Genomic DNA, 23,887 nt, shown 5'->3' with positions numbered 1-23,887 from the left:
ATTTTAAATGATTTGGTTTTTGAAAAATATTTTTATTTATTTATTTTTTTTTTTTCTTCGTTTTACAAAAGATCAATCGCATATTCTAAAATACCGTTTATTAGCTTAATTATTAAAATCGTTAAATTTTACTTAAGGAAATAAAATTTTCTAGAAAAAAAAAAAATATATATATATATATATACATTTTTTTTTCTTTTAATCAAATCAATGGACCATTCCAACTTATATTTTACTGTAACGAATTATTAAATTTAATTTGACAATAAGTTATACATAACTAACCAATAATGACTCGTAATCGTCGTAAAAAATAAAATATTTATAGACGTTGTTAACTTTAATGAAATTTAATGATCGATATTATGTATTTTTATTAATCATCATTACGTCATCCTGACAATAGATAACCGTGAGATTTATAATAATGGACAAGAAAATTGTACAAGGTAATAATGCTAATCATCGTTTCTAATTCGGATGGACAAGTTAATTTTAATCTAAAAATTCAAATCACTCTGCATCTCCAGGGTGCGCAGTTTTTTTTTTTAATTTTCCTTTTTTTTTTTTTTTATTTTCAAAAATCGAACATTCACACATTTATAGTAATAAATCATACTGCAATATTGATCTCTATGAAAACGTCAACTTTATTGATTCTGATATTTGTTTATTTTTCTTTTCTTTTAATTTTCTTTTATTTCATTTTATTTTATTTCATTTTTTTTTTTTTGTTTTCTCTCTCCTCCATCCCGACAAAAAATTAATAATATATATAATATAAGGAATAAATCTACAAGAGTTAAAAGTTATTATTTCGACCTTGAAAAGAAAAATACGGAAAACATCAGTCTCGAAGTAGATACTTCATCTATTTTACATTAAATAATATATATTAATGCATTTTTTAATAATCTTGAAATTAAGTCACGTGTATCATTATGTCATTAGCTCAACATACGAATGTATCTTATTTTCATGTTTATATACGAGCAGGTTAATTAAATGGTACAAAAAAAAAAAAAATGATAGAAAAGAAAAGATACTTGAACTAACATTAATAAAAAAGATATTATATTAATGAACAATCAAATTAATCTTCACTTATGACGACAATAATGTAAAAAAAGGGAAAAGGAAAAAAGAAGAAAGAAAAAAGAGAAGATAGAAAAAAAAAGAGAGAAGATAGAAAAAAAAAAGAATAAAAAATAAAAAACCTTCTCAAAAATGATCTACTTTCAAATAAAACGTAAATAAAAGTGATAATCACCACATCTAATCTCAATTAATTCTATTAAATCCTTTTAATTCGTAACGTCACGCTTTGGATGATAATAATAAGTACTTAAACTGACTCAGCTACAAGGTTAAAGCAATTATTTGTTTTTGTTTTTCTTCAAGAGAGAGAGAGAGAAGGGGGGCGAGGGTACGGGGAGAGAAAACAAAAAAGGAAATAGAAATTATTTGAGTTCAAAGAGTCAATAATTAAATGCAGTCAATGAATTACGAATTAATATCACTATTAATTATTTGAACCATTTTTTTGACAGATTGAACATCTGTAACCATAACAAATACTTCCTCGGTTCTTGTACCAACTTTTATATGATTGATTTCATTCTCAAAAAGTTTTTTCTTATTCCTAGCCGAAGAATGAAATTCCATAGCATTTGTTTTTGATTTAATATAATGTATATTGTTAGGAGTAATCCCGGAACCTGGTATTATTATTATTTTTTCCTCAGCTTCCTTACACATCATTTGCAAGACACTAATACCTTCCTCGGCTGTGTCCTTTTGTCCCGATGATAATATCCTTGCGAAATGGAGATCGTACAATATGTTAATGCCCTCCAAAGGATCACGTATTTCGTCGAAAGCACGATGGAATGTTACAGGTAAATTAACAGCTGCGTTTATTATTTCCTTGCAATAAAGTATATCGATTTCACGATCCTTCGTCAAAGCACCGAAAACGAAACCATTTACTATTTTTGAATCCCTAAACATTTTCAAATCGTCCAACATGACATTCATTTCCTCACGTGAATAAATATAATTTCCGCTTCTAACGCGTAACATAACGAAGATTTTTATATTCGTTAAATTACGAATTGCTTTCACCAAACCAAATGTTGGTGTTAAACCACCTTCCGATAAAGCCGAACATACTTCCAATCTACCGGCACCACCTATAATCGCATTCTTTGCCGACTCAATTGTGTCCACGCAAATTTCCAACATTTTCTCCTTCAGTATCTGAAATATTCCAACGAATTAAATTTTTTTGAGAAAACTCAAACTATCTCGCTATACCTAATCTCAATTTTCGTATATATACAATATTTAAATTTTCATATTATCGGGAAATTATTTCTAATAGTTAGAAACGTTCTTTTAATGATAATTTATATAAATGATTAAAAACTATACCATGAAGATAATTAATTTCGATTAAAATTTAAATTTATATATCGTAATCTTCATTATATATTTTTATTTTATATATATATATATTTTTTTTTCTTATCTTATATATAATTGTTTTCTCTCTATATAGAGCTAATTTAACAAATAAAAATAAATAAATACAATTTTGAAATCATTATTATTTTATACAAATCCTAAATCTTTATATATGTATTTACAATTTATGTAATAATAATTTAAAAATGTTTATTGTTTAAATCGATTTTACACTAATTACCGAAATAAAATTATAATTTGATCACATTTTACAACGTAATTAATAAATAAAAAAAAAAATCAATTCTCCGATATTACAATGACAAAAATTGCGTTAATTAAAATTATTGACATTTTTAATCGTGCCAATGATATTAAAAAGCATCGACTGGCATCTTCTGAATTTAAATTTTTATTTATTATATTAAACAAAGAATGCTTTGAGGATTCATCATTATCATCCGTCAGTAAATCCATCACTTTTGTGAAAACGTACCATAACGACAGACTCGGCTCTAGATTATTTAATGCCCCGTGCATATATATATATATATATATATATATAATCGAATGTTTTAATTTCTTTTTTGTTTGAGATTGAGATTATTCATTTTTCTTTTTTAAGCAATAAAATTTCGATACACGCATAACTTAATTAACAAACAGATTATATATTCGATATATATTAATATCCGTAATAACAATTAATTATCTTCATCTATAATATAAAAGATAATACTATTTCCAAGAATAGATAAAAAGAAAAAAAAAATATTCAAATTGAAAATACTAAATCTTTAGATAGCTAATTAGTTTCTTAAAGAAAAAAATCAATAATATATCGTATGATGATATTTAAGACAATGATATTTAAGAATGAATAGATAAATAAAGATAACATATGAGTTAATTTCTATATAACTCATTTTTCATGTTCATTTACTTACAATCTATTGAGAATTAACTAAAGATGTTCTTAATAAGCTCCGAAATAATATATATCTCGTATAATTGATCGATTTTAAAATATTAATCACAAATTTACTGATCCAACAATGACAATATTTGAGATAATAAAAAGTAAAGAAAACAAATAAATGTGATTTCACAATATACTACATTATTGTTACCTGTTGTTGGTTAAGTGGGTATAAAAACACGGCTAAAGTTGTGTCAAGAGACGACGTTTCTTGCCAATCAGCTTATCAATATCGTTCAGCCAATCCCCGTCAAGAATTTACGTTCCTATAAACCTAACCTAAACAGAAGAAACATTTGATTATTTCACTTCTGTCATAAGTTCTCATTTCTTTTTTCTTTTTTTTTTGATTATGCGAAAGAATTTTGTTATATAAAACATTCGTTTTATAAAACTTGTTACGATATATAAAAAGTTTTATCGTTTTGTCGTCGCTATTCTTTTCTCAATTAGAATTACAAACCAAGTAGTAGAAAAGTAATCGAGAGATGACGTTACTGGTAAGAAAATTTCTCGCGACGATAGCTCTATCTCTAGGGCATTTTATTCACTACGTAAGACAGCGCTATATTTAAAAATTGGAAGTATTATTTCCGAATAATGTAAAACTAGACAGATATATGGAACAACTTTTCATTTTGCGCAATTAATATATTTAAATAAAATACGACGTGCTTAAGAAAAAAAAAAAGAAGTTTATAAAAAAAAAAAAAATATATATATCACAACAAATGAAGAATTGAAAATATAATAAAATTATTTTTAATTATTTTCATAGAAACTTACTGATAATGTAAAACTATTTTTTCTAAAACTTCATTTATTTCTTCACAATGACGTCCATGGAAGAAAAAAGTGAAGTCTATATAAGAAAAAATAAAAAAGAAAAAAAAACATATAACCACTAAAAAAGTAAATGTACGAAATGAAAGTATAATAATACTATATCACAAATGAATTTAAAACTAGTTGATGTTTTTTCTTTTTTCTTTAATGACAAATGAAAAGCCTATCGAATTATATCTGTAGAATCTATCATAAAGATGGAAAAAAAAATCGATCGAAAAATTACAAGTATCTTTTACGATTTTCATTAATATATTAGTTTCGATAATCAAAATTGAAATAATACATATATTAAAATTACACCGGTTTTAAGTTAATAATAGTAAAATATCGATTATCAAAAGCATATCGATTTTAATTTTCACTTTTATAATCATTTATAAAGTTTCTCTACTTTCAGATTAGAATGATCACTATTTAACAACTTATAATTTTATGATACTTAATTTTTGTCACTAACGTTTATCAAATGAAACGACCGTAAGCGATTAAATCAAATAAGGAAAAGAAATGAATCTCTTACCTGGACGATCATTTATTACTTATAACAAGAACTGTCGCAGTGTCACGTGATCTTGATTATCCAATCAGCGCGACAATTTTGTCCAACCAATCAGATTTCAATAATTTTTGGTTAGGTCCTTCAGTTGTTTTCAAAGCTCGAGAAACGTTTGATTATATTTCCTTTAGCATAATAAATTTACTCGTTTCTCTGATTATATGAAAATAGATAAGTGCAATATTTGTTTTATTAAAAAAAAAATATATATATATATATTAAATATCAAATGTATCAAACGTTACGTTAAAAAGAAAACCTTAGCGTTATATTTTTTCTCAATTAGAATTAAAACAGATTTTCAAATGATCAAGAGACAACGACGCCATCATGGTAAGTTATCATCGGAAGTATTATTTTAGATATATGTAAAACCTAATTGTCGATATATATTGTAATAATTTTTTTTTTTTAATCATAATATGTTTTAAGAAATAGTATAAATTAAAAAAGCCCCTACGTAAAAAAAATTCAAAATTAATTATACAAATGGATACGAGTATTCAACGATAACGCTATACGTTTATACTAGATATAAATATATGCATAATAAATGATCAGGATTAACGAGGATTAATTCGTATAGGAGATATATAAAGCGCATTTGATATACTATATTATACAACGTACATAGTAAAATAATACCAAGAGTGATACAAGTAAAAAATAATAATAATAATAATAATAATAATAATAATAATAATAATAATAATAATAATAATTTTATAACAGACGATTCAGAAGCGAATCTCGCGACGGAAAGTGTCCAAATCTGAATTAAAATTTTATATATATATATATAGAATTATGAAATAAATTATCTTTTTCAGAAATATTGCAACTATTCGAAAATGTCGGCGGATTAGCGAATTTATTTATTTATTCATTCGTTTATTGTTTTTCTTTTTTTTTTTTTTCTTTTCTTTTCTTTTATTTTAGTTTCAATGTCGAACGCGACACAATAAACTTATCTATGCAATATAATCCGTCATTTCTGATTAATCGGTAAAACGATCAAAGAAACTTATATTTCAAATAAAATTCTTATATATATTTATATATATATATATATATATATATATATATATATATATATATATATATATATATATATATATATATATATATATATATATATATATATATATATTAATGCAATAAAATTTTCAATTAAAATCCAATAAAGATTTGTATATATAAAATGAACTATGTAAAACCAGGACTGTCCACGAACAAATCTATAAAAATTTGTAGATCCCCATAGATCCATATTGAAAATATCTTGTCGATCTTAAATGAATTCATTATTTCCTTTAGAACTTTCCTTTTACATTCTTTCAATGCTTTTGAAATTAATTTAAACGACAAAAAAGTCAAGTGAATATTTTAAAGTACATATAATATACGAATATGTGTGTGTGTGTGTGTGTGTGTGTGTGTGTGTGTGTGTGTGTATTTGAACGCGTTAGTTGTTATAACGTTAATCTATTACGATCATTTAAAATACAATTCGAAACAATGATATCGTCGGATATAATTAATGTATAACGCATTCGTATCTCTCAAACACGTTAATTCATCCAATTCTCAATAATTTTTTTTTTGTTTTTCTCTCTCTTTCGATTGATTTTTTTTTCTCATTTTATTTTCGTTTAAATGACATCATTTTAGGAACGTTTAGGATCGTTCGATGTAATTACGTGACGAGACATACGAGATGATAATTTAATAATAATAATAATAATGATAATAATAATAATAATAATTAATAATAATAATAATAATAATAATAATAATAATAATAATAATAATAATAAAATAATATAATAATCTAAATAATAATCTAAATAATAATAATAATAATAATAATAAAAAGAAAATATGCGTACGAACACGTAGCGAAAGGGAATAATAAATATGTTGTGTTGTCCAATACTTATTTAAGGATTGGACCAAAAGAGATTTATATGGAAATAAAAAGTCGCGTGAGAGTTATTGTTATTTCTAAAAAAGAAAAGAAATAAAAGAAATAAAAAGAAAAAAAAATAGTTATATAAACAAAACAAGTAATAAGTATATTATCGGGACGAGAGACGAAAAAAATTCGTGTTTACATGTTTTTAGAATTTACATATTTTTGAAAGATAAAACAAAGGACGACGTAGATAAAAAGCAAGCGTATAATAATAATAATAATAATAATAATAATAATAATAATAATAATAATAATAATAATGATAATTAAAAAAGAAAAGGATAAAAAAGAAAATAATGTTCGAAAAGTTTTTACATAAAGACGACACCGACGTTGTTACTTTAAATATAAATAGAAAAAAGCAAAAGAGAAAAAAAGAAATAAAGCGTCTGACATACTTCGATAATTAATACGATTTATTTGATAGTTTTTTTTTTCCTTTTTCTAGCGAGAGATTAAATTTTCTTTTTCTTGTTTTTTATTTTTTTTTTTTTCTTTTCATCTTCCTCTTTTTCTTCTCTACAACATGGCGCCGTCGGCGTTCGCCGCCATGTTATGAATATACGTATATTTCTTTTTCTTTTTTTTTTATCTCTTGCGTTTCGTACATTTGTCATTTCTCTCATTAAAATTTATAATGATTTCGAGAGAATAAAATTGTATGTAGTTTGTTATATTTTATTATTCTTCTTTTTTCTTTTTTTTTTATATTACTCTTTTTTTTCTTTATTCTTTTTTTCTCTCCTCTCCTTTCATTTTTCTTCAATTTCGTTTCTGTTTTATTTTCGAATGAATCTTTTTTTTTGTTAAAAAAAAAAAAAAAAAAAAAAAAAAAAAAAAGAAAAAAAGACGCTAGTATAATCTCTCTTCCCTTCCCTCCCCCCCCTTCCGGCACTTTTATTATCGTTGGAACTTGAAAATTTTAAATGACAACGTCGCTTGCTCGCACTGCCGATTGTTTTTTTTTTGTTTTTTTTTTTTCTTTTTTGTTTCGTCCTCGTCTTTGATCTTTCTTTTCGTCTCTAATCACGAATAAAAATGAAAAGGGGATTTACAGAGTAATCGGAATATGTATTGTTATTATAAAACGCGATTCTCGATTGATCGCAGGATGTGGAAATTTGATCAGACAGAATTAATGTGCTGATTAACGACGGGGGCAATCAGAGGTCACCGTTTGAAACTGCGATTGGCGATACGTTAGCTTGATTCGCGTTGCTCGTCGCCCATTTGTTCTTATGTGGATCTACGCCAAATCCTTCGTCGTAATTGCCTCGAGTTATAAAAAGTTGTTTGAAATGTGGGATGCAATATAATTTACCGTTGTTCAACGTAAACGTGTCCATCCTGTTTTACAAACAAGAAACATAAAAGAAAATAAAAAGAAAATTAAATAAATTAATAAAAATTATATGTGTGTATATATATATATATATATATATATATATATATTTATTAGTAATAATTTACCAATACATTATAATGCAATAATATAGTATATTATATAGTATATTATTTTATTATAATTTTTTAAATTTGTGAAATTATAATCTACATAATGATTTTATAATGATTGATAAATACCTTAAAACGCAATTGCATTGAAGACATCGGAAGCACTGTTTGTGAAAAATTTTGTTATTTGTTTCGACCTTCTCGAGTGGATATACCTTCTTTTCGCAACTCTCACAGACATCTGTGCAGCTTGCTTGAATCTCCTATTGTTGTTGTTGTCGTTATTGTTGTCATTGTTATTGTTGTTGGTGTCATCGTTGTCGTTGTTTATGTTTTCGTATTATCGAAGAGACGAATAAAAGAAAGACAAAAAAAAAAGAAACATAGATTATATGAAAAAAAAAAAAAAAAAAAAAAGAAAAAAAGGTTGAAATTTATTCTGTTTAAAATATTCAACCATAAAAATATCAAAAGAGATTTCATTCGGTGATCGTCTCGAAATTTTCTCACGACGTTGTATTTTCCGCACAGTTTACAATTACAATATTATTATTAGTATTATTATTATTATTAATATTATTATTATTATTATGTTATTTTTATTATTATTATTATTATTATTATTATTATTATTATTGTTAAACAAATATGTATTATCGTGTTACATTAGGAGACATTTTTCATTCGTATTGAGTAAAAGAGTTTAAAAGTTTTGACGGATTTGGCCCTAAAATGGAAATTCGTTAGAGACATTTTGTTTAATAGATTTTCGTTTTCTTTTTTTTTTTTTTTGCATTTTTTTTATTTATATATATATATATAGGATATCTCTTTTTATTTATCAATTGTGATATTATCGTAATAATAATAATAAATGTTATACATGAAAAGGAGAACAAAGATATTACACGTCGTTAGAAATTATAATTGATGTTTTAAAGTAATAGAAGAGACGGTAAAAGGCGACGAAGAAAAGAAAAATGAAGATGGAAAAAGAAAGAAAATAGAGAGAGAGAGAGAGAGAGAGAGAGAAAGAGAGAGATCAAAAAAAGAAAGAAAAAAAGGAAGAAAGAAAGAAAAGAAGAATGCAATCGTAAATAAAAATTATGACTTATCTTATCGTGTAGTATAATATCGCAAAAAAAAAGGTAAAAGAAATAATTAATAATAATCCTTACTATAAATAAATATCATCGTTCAACGCAATACCATTCTTTTCTCTTCTCTCTCTCTCTCTCTCTCTCTCTCTCTCTCTCTCTCTCTCTCTCTCTCTCTCTCTCTCTCTCTCTCTCTCTCACACTCTCTCGCTTCCTATTGATTGATATATATCTTTTGCTAAGCACGATCGTGTTATATACCTTCGCTCATATTAAACGTTTGTTTTTTTACGTACACAAATATACGTAAGTACTCACGTACACACATATATATGTATATGTTATATGTATACAAGGAATGCATCGAAAGTTTTATAAATGAATCCAAAATTCTTTGATAATAACAAAAATCAATTAATAGCTCTTTTTCAAGACTTTTAAAACTAATTTCTCTCTCTCTCTCTCTCTCTCTCTCTCTTTTTGGTTTGTTTCGTTTTGTTCTGCTCACATTGTAAAATTATAAACGCAACTTGTAAAATTACGCAAGGGTAACAACGAGCCTAAAAAAAAAGATCAGAAGAAAGAGTAAATTGATTTTTCTAAAATTAAATAAGAATTTTTTTGATCCATTTAGAAAACATTTAGCACACCCTTTGTATATATCTACGGTGTCAAGGATAGAGGGAGTACACCTCGATTACACGATTTTTACAAAAATTATTGCACGAAAATTTATCGATAATAATAATAATAATAATAATAATAATAATAATAATAATAATAATAGTAATAATAATAATATGAATATTAAAGAAAATAAAAAAAAAAAAAATACAAGAGAAGAAAAATGGAAGCGCTAGTGTGTCATGGAAGATGCGTAATAAAATTGAGATTTTAATTCTAATAACAAATAGAAATTAATTTTTCATCTCCCGATGCAATCGATTATTTATAAAAAAAAAAAAAAAAAAAAGGAAGAAAAACATAAATGAAACAAATTATTATTATTATCATTATTATTATAATTTTTTATTCTTCGGAAAAAGTAATGACGGATGAAATTGAAACGAAAGAGAGAAAAAAAAGAAAGGAAAAGAAAAAAAAGAAAGAAAGAAAGAAAGAAATGCCCGTTGATGGTAATCAATCGCGGCGCCATCTTCTCTCGATAAGAGATTTTTATCTACGCATGTAAGTATGTAAGTATGTATATATGTATAAATTCGAGAGGCGTGGCTCAAATAGCTTAATAACGACTTATACAACGTGCTATATATTTATCAAAGTTAAGAATATATATATATGTATATCTATATATATATATATCATATGTGTGTTTTCGTGTGTCCGTACTAACGATACGAAGGAATTATTAGTTGCATTAATTAATTAAGACATAATTGCCGTATTAATTAATTAATTATTCAACTAATTATTAGTGTATAGATTTATACGTTTACCTACAATCATTTTTGATCAAATGACTTTCTTCCCTTTCTTTTTCTTTTTTTTTTCTATCTTTCTTTCTTTTTTCTCTTTTTTTTCCATTTTTTTCCCCTTTTTGTTTTTTTTTTCTTTTTTCTTTTTTTTTTTTTTAGTCATTTCCTCACTTTCTTTTCTAAAAACTACGCAAATACCGTCTCTTATTATCTGTGTACATAATGTACGCTTCATTCTTATTCTGTGTATGTGCATGTGTAAATGTGTTTGTTCGTTCGTTTCTTCGTTTGTTTGTTTTGGAATTTTCTTTATGTTTAGTTTTCGTGTATACACCGATCGCGCTCTTTTAATTCACTAATAATAAAAGTCCTTATAATTATTTCCGGTGGACGTTCGAAAAAATGCGCCGAATTTGAATTCAGAAAGAACGATTGTTTTTTTTTTTGTTTCATTTATTCTTTCTTTTGTTCTATTTTTTCTTTTTTTTTTTTCTTTTTGTTTCAATCATTTTTCTCAATTTTCTTTCTTTTTTCTTTTTTTTTCGTTATAAGTTGTTTTCTAATTCAACGCGTTCACGTCGAACGTTCACCCCGGCTTTTTTTTCAATATCCTTCGGAATTGATCTTTGCACTATGTGATCTATAAAAAATATAAAAAGTGCATTTGACGCGAAATAGGTTGCCATCATTACTTTTTTCTTTCTTTCTTTTGGAAGAAACTTAGACACTCTCTCTCTCTCTCTCTCTCTCTCTCTCTCTCTCCTTCTTTCCTTCTTTTCTTCGCTCGATTCGATGCTAGTTGAGTACAGCGAGCAAAATACGTATATTTTATATATGTATATATATATATCATGTGCGTGTATCTCTCTATCTCACTCTCTCACTCTCTCACTCTCTCCCTCTCCTTTTTTCTCTCTATTTCTCTCTCTTTTTTCTACATATTAGAAAGCTTAATTCGTTGATTAGATCTTCCCGTAGGCCGACACACGATTAAAATAGAAATTTTACGAATTTCTTTTCTTCAAACTTCTCGTAAACTTATTATCTCTTATCCGCCATATTGTGAGAAATTATAAAAAACAAAAAGAGAGAGAGAGAAAGAAAAAGATAAGGAAAAAAAGAAAGAAAAATAAGAATAAAAAAAGAGAGAAAAAAATGGAACAAATACATTCTCTTTTTCTTTCTTTCGTAAGCGTTCATTTTCATCGTTTTTAATCGTCGCCATTGTCATTTTCGCCCTTGCTGACGTCACGAGACGCCATTTAATCAGTCAATTCGAAGTATTTTGAGGAAGCTCGCTTATAATTATATCTATTTACGACGAAATAACACTTGAGAGAGTAAATTATTTTGGCTGGCGCGCGTACATGACAACGTTTATACATATATTGTATATATATATATATATATATATATATATATATATATATATATATATACATATATATCAAAGCTACGATTTCTTTTCGCTACGAAAAAAGCTTTTTAAATGTAAACTGTTCGAATTCGTTTTATATATATTTATATAAAAGCATTTTTAAAAAGCCCGCGAATTCTAACCTCTAATTCCGTCTTTCTTTCTCTCTCACTCTCTTTCTTTCTTTTTTTTCTTTCTTTTTAACATAGTCGTGTAACATCAAATTCTTCACTTTTTTTCTTTTGTTTTGGAAGAAAATTATTATTATTATTATTATTATTATTATTTATTATTATTATTATTTCTTTTTTGTTTTTCTGTTGCATCGCGTATCAATTTGCACGTATTGGCACTTTTGCAAATCGTAGAAACGAAAAAGCGAAAAAACAATGAGAAATTTGTGAACAAGCGAGAATTATTCGAAGTCTATTATTACTATGAAAATTTATGGCAGTTTTATGTGTAAAATGTACATATATACTTACATATATAAATACATATATGCATGCATTCATACATATATCTATAAACATATATACGTATATTGTTATCGAATCTATATTTATAAAATTTCTTTAGAAATTTTAATAATCTCTACATTTGGCACTTTTTCCTTTTATCTTTGAAATTCTTTAATATTAAATAGATGTTTTCGAAAAAAAATTTTTATATTTCGTAAAACGACACGATACGATTGTACTCGTATAACTACTTTAATATTCCTTTTTTTTTATACAAAAAAAAAAGTAAGAGAATGAAATACTGAATAGATAATATTAAAGGGATAAATTATATGATAATTTATATATATATATATATTCGAATCGATTGCGAATGCTAAAGTTAAAAAAATATTTTTTTTTAAATATATATATGAACTATTGCACACGTGTCCGTTGAGTTTTCGATGTTCTTTTTTCTGTTTTTTTTTGTTTCATTTTTTTTCTTTTTTTCTTTTTTTTAATAATCCTCGCATTGTCACAAGTTTCCCATGTTCATGTTCGTCTGACAACGATATATAATAATGATAATAATTCTCATATAATATTAATATATCGATAATAATAGTAATAATATATAATATATAATAATAACGATATATATATATATATATGACGTATTACAATGTACAAGATTTGTGCGACGAAAGAAACCGACAGGAGAAAAAGCTTCGTGAGCGATCGTTCGTTTTCGTCGACGTTCGGTAAAACATTCGAGGATATGTTTTCGATCCAACTTCGTTTATCTTCGTAAAAATCGAAAAAATAAATGAATTAAAAAAAAAAAAAAAAAACAGAAAGAAAATTGAAATATATAATATATATATATAGAAAGAGAAAATTAAGAGATAATAAACATTTTTTAAATGAAAAGATAAAAAATAAAAATAAAAAAAAAAAAAAAAAAGAAAAAAGATTTCAAACATTTTCACGCGTATAATTCAACGAAGTGTCACGTTTATCTTTTCCCGTGCGATTTGATTACTAAGCACGCCTCTTTCTTCTCCAATAAATTTTTTAATTGTGTATTATCTTTTTTTTCTTTCTTTTTGTTTTTCTTTCTTTAGCTTTGTTTTTGATTCGCGCATTGAAAAAACGACAAACGAATATTTCTTCGATCGATTTTCATCTCCGTTTTTTTTCTCTCTTGTTCGAGAAGAAGAAGAAAAAACAAAAAAGAAAAAAAAAAAATTATGAAAAATTTTTTTGTTCACTTTTTCTTTCCTTCTTTCTCTTCTCCTCTCTCTCTCTCTCTCTCTCTCTCTCTCTCTCTCTCTCTCCTTTCTTTCTAACTGTATTATTTCATTTAATTCGCTACTCGCACGACACAGTAACGACGACGTTATTTAATTCTGACTCATGCGACATACTTATCATTTCTGCAAGGTTTTTTTTTTTGTATTTTTTTTCTTTGTTTTCTTTTTTGTTTTTTTTTTGGGGGGGGGGGAGATTGGGGGGGAGGTTGGGGGTTTTTTTTCTTGTTATACACGATCTCTTCTACGGGCTAAGTTTTTACTCGACTAATGCGTAAGATATAATAACACGCTTTTGTTAGACGAAGAAAAAGAAAATGAAAATGAATAAGAAAAAGAAAAAAAGAAGAAGGAGAAAGGAAAGAAGAATAGAGGAAAATTTTGCACTTCTTTCCGTTTCTTTTCTTGTCTTTTTCGTTTTTTTTTTTTTTCTTTCGTTAATTCCGCGAATTTTTTTTTTTTTTTTGCCGCTTCTGTTTCTCGTTTCGATTTCTTCTCGGGGGAGGGAGAGGGAAGGGGGGAGGGAGGTAAAGTGCTCGGTTAAATTTTTTTTTTTTTTTATAAATTTCTGATTATCGACGATTTGTATATGTGTTTCTCTCTCACTCTCACTCACTCACTCACTCTCTCTCTCTCTCTCTCTCTCTCTTTCCCCTCTCTCTTTCCCTTTCCTCCATCTTGATTTTCTCATTCATTTTCTTTTTCTTTCTTTTTGTTTTTCAATCTTCGTTTCTTTCATCATCATCATTATCATGATTATCATCATTATCATTTTCTTCTTCTTCTTCTTCTTCTTTTTCTTCTTCTCCTTCTTCTTCTTTCGTCTTTCTCCATGCTCGTCGGGTGTCGCAGGTCTTCGTACTTCACGCTTTACTGCACCGGCCCCGTTCGAGAAAAAATAAGTATAATACTCGGATAAGAGTGTACGATGATAGCGTGTACGCGTGCGTTTTTATTTTTATTATTATTGTAATTATTGTTTAATATTTTTTTTTTTTTTTTTTTTTTTTTTTTTTTTTTTTTTTTTTTTTACTTTTTTTTCGTTACACATATATATTATTATTTTTTTGCTTTTGTTTTGTCTTGTTTTGCTTTCTTTTTTGCGGGATCGTGCAGGTCCCGCGCAGATCGAAGAAGCAGGTGTTGTGTGCGACTTGGTCATCAAATATCAGAGGGGTGTTTTTAGGGGGGATGCAGTCACGCGTTAATTCATTCCAAAAGAAACATCGAGAGAATACATTGATACGGTATTGGTCGTCATCCTAGTGGTCCTATCGTCCTTTTCGATGACGACCCCTATTTTTTTCTACCTTTTTTTTCTTTTTTTTTCTTGTTTTTTTTTTCTTTTTCTTTTTTTTTTTTTTTTATCTTCATAAACTATCTCTCTGACGTTCGATCGATCGAGACAAGAAATTAAAATGGACATCTGTACTCCTTTTTTTTTCTTATTTTTTATTTGTCTTCTTTGGTATTTCCCAAATTTTCATTTTTGTTGTTGTTTTCTTTTTTTTTTTTTCCTTCCGTACAAAACGTAAAAATATTTACATATCATTTACTAATAATTATAATTAAATTTATATTACTTTCATCATAATCATATTTAAAGGAATTATTTGAAAATTTTTTTTTTCAGATAAAAAAAAAAAGGAATATTTTTCATTTCCAATCTCGATCGATAACAACGTTAATTATAATGTCACACAAATCATGCTTGCTAATTATTTCATTGTTAGATATTACAAATATACTCTCTTTTTTTTTATTATATATAAATGTAAAAAGAGGCAACATCGTCATGAGCATCGTAAGAGATTGAAGAAAACGAAATAAGAAAGAAAGAGAGAAAAATACAAATCAAATCAAATCAAATCAAATCAAATCAAATCAAATATGATATAATATATATAATATATAAAAATAAAAATAAAAATAAAAATAAAAATAAAAATAAAAATAAAGGAAAAGGAAAACGCTAAGCTTATGAAAAGATCCAATGCATTGTTTAACTCACACTACTACATTTAAGCCAAAATAAATAAATGAATACAGAAAGAAAGAAAGAAAGAAAGAAAGAAATAAAGAGAAAGAAAAGAAAAGAAAAAAAAAAAAAAAAGAAATTTTTCAAGAGCGTGCATCCGTCTCTTTCGAGGATCTACGCGCCGTTGATCTCATACGAATCAAATCATTAAGTATTAAACCATTATGGGATGCGAAAAAAAATATACTGGCCAGTAATTCCTCGAATTGACGTTTATAAATATTCTTGTTAGGATTTTGTAACTCGATATAATATTATCTTTTACAAAAATAAAACTTAATATAAAAAAGAAAGAGAGGAGAGAGAAACAGAGAAAGAAAGAGAAAAAAGAGAGAGAGAGAGAGAGAGAGAGAAAGAGAGAAAGAGAGAGAGAGACAGATATAAAGAGAATAAAAAATTGTATTTATCAATTTAATTACTTATTATATAAATATTAATAATTAATATTTTTATATATTAAATATATATTAATGTATTATTTATTATTTAAATAAATTTATACTCATGTGTATTTGATTTGTAATAATAAAAATGTGAAATGTTTTTCTTTTTATTTTTCGTTATTTCTCTCTCTCTCTCTCTCTCTCTCTCTCTCTCTCTCACTCTCTCTCTCTCTCTCTCTCTTTCTCTCTGTCTCTTTCATTATCCTCTTAATAAATTTATAATAAAATAAATATTAGAAGAAGAAGAAAAAAAAGAAAATACAATGGCACAAGAAATTAGACTAATATATTTTTATCATTCGCCGTACACGGAGATTATATTATTATCTCCGTTTTACAGTTATTAGTGCAAACAAATGCTATTTATCTACGTATGAAAAGGAAAAAAATTAAAATGTCACATTGCATTGTAAATAAATAATTTGCGGGCCAAACAGTCAAAGTTTCTTTCGTTGCAATAAGTAAAAGAAAGAAAAATTGAAAGAATATAATCAAAAATAGATTTCAACGGAAAGATCTTGTTCCGTTAAAAAGATAATAAATAGCTATGTCAACAACAAAAAATAAATAAATATACATAGATATCGAGAAAGAACGTGTTTACGATTGCAGGAATAAAATGGGAAACGTGCATTTGGAAAACACACGAGACTTGGATAATTAAGCGGATACAACAACATCGAAATTTCGAAACACACCATGCATATTACAACATAATCATTATCAATATTATTTTTATAATAATGACATTAATATATTATTTATTTCAATCGATCAATATAAGAATAATAATAATAGAACAATTTAAATTCAAAAAAAATATTTACTGACGAAGATCAATTACTGACTGAGCGAAGAATAAAAAATAAAATAAAAAAAAAAAAAATAAAAAAAAATAAAAAAAAAATTATATGTATACGTATATATAAATCTATCGGTCAGTAATCTTTGTTATATATTATAAGAAAAAGAAGAAAAAAATATATATATATATTATATGTATCTATAAGAAAAAAAAAGGAAAAATAAATTTGAAAATTTTCAAAACGTACTCACCACAAATCGATTGACTTTAATTTTTGGCGCACGAGGAGACTCATTGGTCTGTGATCCGAGTGATTCGAAACGAGCTCTAAGACTGCTCGCTGATTCTATGCTCGACTGATCGCCTGTACTCTGAGCTATTTCCATCTCGGCAATGTTGTGATTACTCGGTTTACCGTCGGTCTCTTCCCAGTGTTCGAATTTCGCGCGCAATGTCTTGGCACGCGCAGCATTCTGTGCCTGCTTTAAGAATTCGTCCTCCACCTATAAGAAAGAAACAAATAAAAAAAAAAAAAAAAAAAAAGAAAAAGAATTAATAAATAAATAAATACATAGAAAAGAAATCAAATTTAACAATTACAATTAAATTATTATTATTTTTTTTTTTTCTTTTGAAAAATTATCATTTATCAATTATTCTTCTATTCGCAATTGAAAATATACAATTATTTATCTTCCGTCGATAATAGCATGCAACAATTATCAATTATCTTAGATTGACGTAAATTTTATATGAAACGTATATTTAAAGTACAAGGTTGTATTAAATGATAAAGAAGTTAAATTACTTGTTTTCTCTATTTGCCGATAGATGTCACTAATAAAAAAAAAAAAAAAATCACTAACAAGAAAAAGAAAATAAAAAAAAAGAAAAAGAAATTATCGACTCGGTACAAACGGTATTACCTATTTTCAGGCGCACGATACGGTGTAGTTATCATCAAACGTTCCGGTAAACAATAATTAAATCGTACGAAGAATCACTTAATTTATATAGCAATTGATAAAAGAAAACATATGTTTACACTTCGTTTCTGAAAATAAACGACTTTCTTCGTATAAGAAAGAAAAAAAAATAATGAAAAGGAAAAAAGAAAAACAACAACAACAACAACAACAACAACAACAACAACAATAATAATAATAATAATAATGCAAAAAAAGAAATAAAGCTAACCTTATCGGAGGCTCTGACGTAATTTGGATCTCTTTCCTCGGCACTCTCATCGGCTTCAGACTCCTCACCTTCCTCCTCTTCATCCTCTTCGGAATCGGAGGCTGTTTGTTTCGCAAACTTGTCCTCCGGTGGTGGCGTGAAACGTTTCAAAGGTTTCGGGCCCTCTGGCAACTCCTCCTTGCACGCATTCTCCTCCATTTGCCGGAAAATCGAAAGCATCTTTCTTGCTGTGTCCGTGTGTACGACTTCGTCCACCCTATCGTCAGCCCTCACAACGTCAGGATCACGATATATTTCACGCTCCGGCGAATCCATCTGCTGATACGATTACGGAATATTGAAACATTTTCTTCCAAATTGTTTTTTAATTTTTTCTTTTTTTTTTTACCACTCATCAATAATGACGAGAGAGATTCAAATTATTATTATTGTTATCATTTTTTTTTCTTATTCGACACAAGTAAATCATCGCAAAACAATCGTACGTTAGCTTATGAAACGTTTATTAAGCGAATATATTTATTAAGATTGAGGTTAGAAAGGAAGTAATGCATTTTACGTTCATTTTAAAATTCGTGCATGAGTTAAAGATGAATACTATTTTTTGATCTGTTCAATCTCAATTTTCTACAATTCAATGATTGTGTTTCTTTAATTCATAACGGTTCTTATTTTTCTTTTTTTATTTTTCTTTTCTTTTTTTTCATATTTTCTTTTTTCTATCTCTACGTGAAAATAAATGAGGTTAGGAAATAAAGATAATTATAAATTTTTGATAAATTCAAAATCGTTAAAAATTCGTTAACCTCACTTTTCTAATAAATAATATTCGAACTCTATGAAATTTTCTTTGAATTCTTTATACTCGAGAAAATATATAAATGTGGTTAAGAAAAAAGATAATAATATATTTTTTGTTTTTTTTTTTCACAAATACGATATCTACGATTTTATTAACCTTGCTTTTTTCGAAGCTTTAATTTCATCATGAAATAATATCGTGGTGAGGGTGATTATATAAATACAATGAAGTATTTCAAATAATATCATAAATAACAGATTTGTTATATCCGTTTCTCTGTATGTATCCTTCCAGAAAAAAAAAAAGAAAAAAAAAATATCAAATTCGATCAAAAAGCTAAGTTAATAAATTGATCCCTGTTTCTAACCTATCCTTTCGCTTCTAACAAAATTCTGAGTGAAGTTATGAATAATAATGAATTCTAATCAACTTCCACATATTTAAAAGACGGATTTGTTAATTATACTTCTTCTTTTTTCTTCTTTTTTTTTCTTTTTATGTATCCCTTGTCCCCCACTACAAAATGGAGAACAAAAAAAAAAAAAAAGAAGAAATTTCACTAACTTTATGCAAACGATTTTTGGCCAACTTTCTACCTATCGTCTACCTTCTTCTCGCGCAAAATTAAAATGTTTCAACGTAGAAAAAACTGGGCACATATATACCATACATACATATGTTGCGTTAAAAAAGATTATATATATATATATATAAATAACTTTGTATTCATAAGACCGTTATTACTGATAAGACATGAAAGGATGAACCAATAAAGCTAAAAGTATATTCGAACGAGCGTCTTTATCGAAACCGGATGATAATTTCGAAGGTAACACAGAAGTGAAAGAGAGAGAGAGAGAGAAAGAGAAATACAAAGAGGGGGAGAGAGAGAGAGAGAGAGAGAGAGAGACAGAGAGAAAGAGTGACGTGTTCTCTCAGGTAAGCGGTGAACCAACACTCGAGAAACTTCAAAATATTCCTTTTCTTTCCTTTTTTATCATAGCGAGTAGAATTTCGAGGTTAGGACGTGACTCAGCGCGAAAGTGTCCTTTTTACAATCCCCCTAAAACCGAACCTGGCCCACCTTCGGTTAGAAAATTTATGCTGTCCTTGCGATACACTCTGTTTCGTCGATGTTCTTACAAATTTTTTCATGTAAAAAAAATTCCCCATTATTATTTATTTATTATTTATTTATTTTTATTATTATAATTATGATTATTATTGAAAATACGATCATTTGTTTTACGCGTAAAAAATTATCTTATGTATTCGAACTCGAGTAAATGTTGTTATTATTATTATTATTATTAAAAAAAAAAAAAAAAAAAAAAAAAAAAATAATAATAAAAAAAATCGTTCCATTAGATTATCGCGGTTGTCTGTCATTTTTATTTCATTTTTTTTCTCCGAATATATCTGATATATTGTAAACTAAGTTTTTGTAAACAAGAAAAAAAAAAAAAAGAAAACAGAAAAAAAATATAATAAAAAACGAATATTAACAAATAAGAAAAATCATTAAGAAAATAAGAAGATACTAAAAATAAATGTTCGACCTTACTTACAAGTATAAAAAGAAAAAAAAAAAAAAAAAATACGTAACACGAAATAAAAACTCGATTATAAAATGTTTTCCTAAATATGACTCACATACAAGTCGAGTGACTCAACGAAAAGGAAAGATAATGAAAAAAAAAAAAAAAAAAGGATAAAAGGATCAAAATAAATATCAAAGAAAAAATATTTTCGAAAATTGAAAAGGAAAAACGAAAAAAGGAAAGAAAGACAAATGATAATTATGAACAAAAAAGCTAAATGCGTGCATAAATAATCGAGCCTTTCATAAATATGAAACAAAATTTCTAATAACAATAACAATAATAGTAACAATAATAATAACAATAACAACAGCAATAATAATAACGATAACAAGAACAAAGATAGAAAGAAAGAAAAAAAAAAAAGAAACGAGAAAAAACATCGAATAAGAAATTTTTCCATAAATTTGTCTTGTAATTAGCTTTCGTTCGTTCATCATCGTCATCATCACCATCATTATTATTATTATTATTATTATTATTTTTTATTTATTTTTTTTTTTTTTTATTTTTTAATGAGTGTTAACCAAGACTTTCTTTTCTTTTTTCTTCCGTTTCTTCTTTTCTTTTCTTTTTTTTTCTTTATTTTGTTTACTCATGTGCGAAAGCATATATCATGAAAGCTATATACGCCTACATATGTTTCTCTGCACAAGACATATATATATATATATATATATATATATATATATATATATATATATATATCTAGAAAAAAGAGAAAAAAGAGAGGGAGACAGAGAGAGAGAGAGAGAGAGAGGGAGGGAGAGGGAGAGAGAAAGAGAGAGGAAAATACTTTACGCTCGATGATTCGCAAAAGAATGCCTTTGAAATGTATCGTGAGCACGCAGAGAGATCGTTTTGTAAGAGAAAGAAAGAGGACGAACACTAACGTACGAACGAATCGCGATAGGTTCGATGTACGCACTCCCGGACTTCTCCATTATCGTCACTTATGTCAATTCCAACGTGTCGCGACGTTTTCGTTTACGTTGCCGTTTCGTTTCCAATTAACTCCGGCTGACGCTCGTCAGTTGGCTCGATTTAACTAACGTAAGACGATTTAAGACGGCTTCTGTCTGTTCGTTTGCTTTTTTCTTTCTTTCTTTCTTTCTTTCTTTCTTTTCATTTTCTTTTCTTCTCTTTTCTTTCTTCCTCTTCTCTTCTTTTTTCCTTATCATCTTCTTATCGTCATTACATATTTAAATTTAAAACAAGTCATTCGGAAAAACAAACTCTATCGAAATATATTTCGAGTAATAATAATAATAATAATAATAATAATAATAATAATAATAATAATAATAATAATAATGATAATAATAATGATAATTGAAATATATTTCGCGATATTAAAATCGTGAACAATTATTTTCTTTTCATTTTTTTTTTTTTTTGGTTTTCTTGATAACCACGTTATCAATTCTAAGAGACCCTATAAAAGATATATATATATATATTTTTTTTTTTATATAATAAACGGAATCTTTCGATTAATTCTCCAAAAAAAAAAAAAAAAAAAAAAAAAAACGATTGTTTTCGTATGAATGTAAGAATGTAAAAGAAAAGTGGACGCATCGAGACATTAATATTTGAAAGCTAATTATTGATTTTAAGTGGCCCACGATATTTCTTCTTCTTTTATTTTTCTTTCTTTCTCTTCTTTTTCTTTTTCTTGTTTTTTCTTTTCTTTTCCTTTTTTTTTTTTTTTATACAACAAAACGTAACTTTCCGAATAATCATTAACTTTCTAACTTGTTAATGATAATTAAGAACTCTTTTTTTCCATTTGCCCGACGTAATAGAAATTTAATATATCCAACCAGAAACTATTCACTGCGTTCAAAAAAAGAAAAAAAAAAGAAAAAAAAAAAAAAGAAAAAAAAAATAAAAAAAATAACAATGAAAATAAAAATAAAAAAAAAAATAAAAAAAAAGAACACTTCATTCAATGCTGAAAAATTTTATACATTATTATTATTATTATTATCGTAACCATCATTATCATCATTATTGTTTTTACTATTATAAATATTTCATGTTTCCAATTACAAAAAAAAAAAAGTATAATAGTTAAACTCGAATTATAATATCGCACATCTATTATTCACGCTAGCTGATCTCGTAATATGTTTTTAAATGCTCTTTCTTTTTCCCTTTTCTTTTTTTTTTTTTTTTCTTTTTTTTATCAAATAACAAACATCGAAATGAATAGATCGATACGCGCCATAACTTTCACTAAATACTAAGTATGAAAAAAGAGAGAAAGAGAGAGAGAGAGAGAGAGAGAGAGAGAGAAAGAAAGAGAGAAAGAGAGAGAGAGAGAGAGAAAGAAAGAGAGAAAGAGAGAGAGAGAAAGAGAGAGAGAGAGAGCGAGAGAGAGAGAAAGAAAGAGAGAAAGAGAGAGAGAGAGAGATCACTGAGGCCTTTTCGCACGGAAGCTTCTCACGATTCATGTCGTTTTATAATAATCTCACCGTCATTCTAACACTCATTTAGACTCGTCTACGCTATTAACCACACAAAGAGACCAAAGGAATGCCACAATATGAAGAAAGAAATAGAAAATGCGATCTTTATTACTGTATGCATTTCAAGCATTTATGTTATATATATATATATATATATATATATATATATAATTTATATATACATATAAATTTAAATTTAAATTCATTCGAAATTTGAATGTTAATGGATTTAAAAAAAAAGAAAAAAAAAAAAAAAGGAAAGATATTTTTATTCAATTTATATTTGTTGTTTAAATAAAAATCTTTTCTTTTCTTTTATTATTATTTTCATTATTATTTTTATTATTGCCTTTTTTTTTTCTTTTTTGGAAGAAACATTTTTTTGCTTTTATTTAACTTCCGCCAAAACGAAGAGAGAGAGAGAGAGAGAGAGAGAGAGAGAGAGAGAGAGAGAGAGAGAGAGAGAGAGAGAGAGAGAGAACAAGGCTAATGAAAATTCTTTTTTTTTGTTGACACGATAAAAAAAAGTGTCATGTCTATCGTCTTA

At 26.5% G+C, this 23,887-nt stretch overlaps 2 protein-coding genes across 21 annotated transcripts in view; both read right to left on the bottom strand.

Moving 5' to 3' along the window:
• Positions 1-357: 357 nt before the first annotated feature.
• Positions 358-3,896, bottom strand: LOC124422938 (copper homeostasis protein cutC homolog). 2 transcript variants are annotated; one of them, XM_046960050.1, is made up of 2 exons: positions 3,597-3,896; positions 358-2,259 (listed from the first exon to the last, which is right to left on the bottom strand). In XM_046960050.1, exon 2 carries the CDS (start codon positions 2,242-2,244, stop codon positions 1,504-1,506), a length of 741 nt encoding a protein of 246 aa, XP_046816006.1. In that variant the 5' UTR covers positions 2,245-2,259; positions 3,597-3,896; the 3' UTR covers positions 358-1,503. The 2 variants fall into 2 exon arrangements, with proteins under 2 accessions (XP_046816006.1, XP_046816005.1); XM_046960049.1 differs by lacking the exon at positions 3,597-3,896 and adding an exon at positions 3,414-3,586.
• A 3,741-nt stretch (positions 3,897-7,637) lies between these two features.
• Positions 7,638-23,887, bottom strand: part of LOC124422936 (kinesin-related protein 4) — a 112,983-nt gene continuing 96,733 nt past the window's right edge. For 16 of the 19 annotated variants that reach the window (XM_046960039.1, XM_046960028.1, XM_046960035.1 and 13 more), the window contains 4 exons: positions 18,467-18,784; positions 17,521-17,772; positions 8,410-8,543; positions 7,638-8,172 (listed from right to left, as the gene is read on the bottom strand). In XM_046960039.1, the coding sequence (XP_046815995.1) occupies positions 7,989-8,172; positions 8,410-8,543; positions 17,521-17,772; positions 18,467-18,784 (888 nt within the window). In that variant the 3' untranslated portion in view covers positions 7,638-7,988. Of the gene's footprint in view, positions 8,173-8,409; positions 8,544-8,765; positions 14,857-17,520; positions 17,773-18,466; positions 18,785-23,887 lie in introns of those variants that run through there. The other 3 variants (XM_046960029.1, XM_046960037.1, XM_046960041.1) reach the window with 2 other exon arrangements.

Source organism: Vespa crabro, chromosome 3 (assembly GCF_910589235.1).
Source record: "Vespa crabro chromosome 3, iyVesCrab1.2, whole genome shotgun sequence".
Classification (NCBI taxonomy): domain Eukaryota; kingdom Metazoa; phylum Arthropoda; class Insecta; order Hymenoptera; family Vespidae; genus Vespa; species Vespa crabro.
Note: the sequence above shows the minus strand (reverse complement) of the source record. Positions and strands in the feature narration are given on the sequence as shown.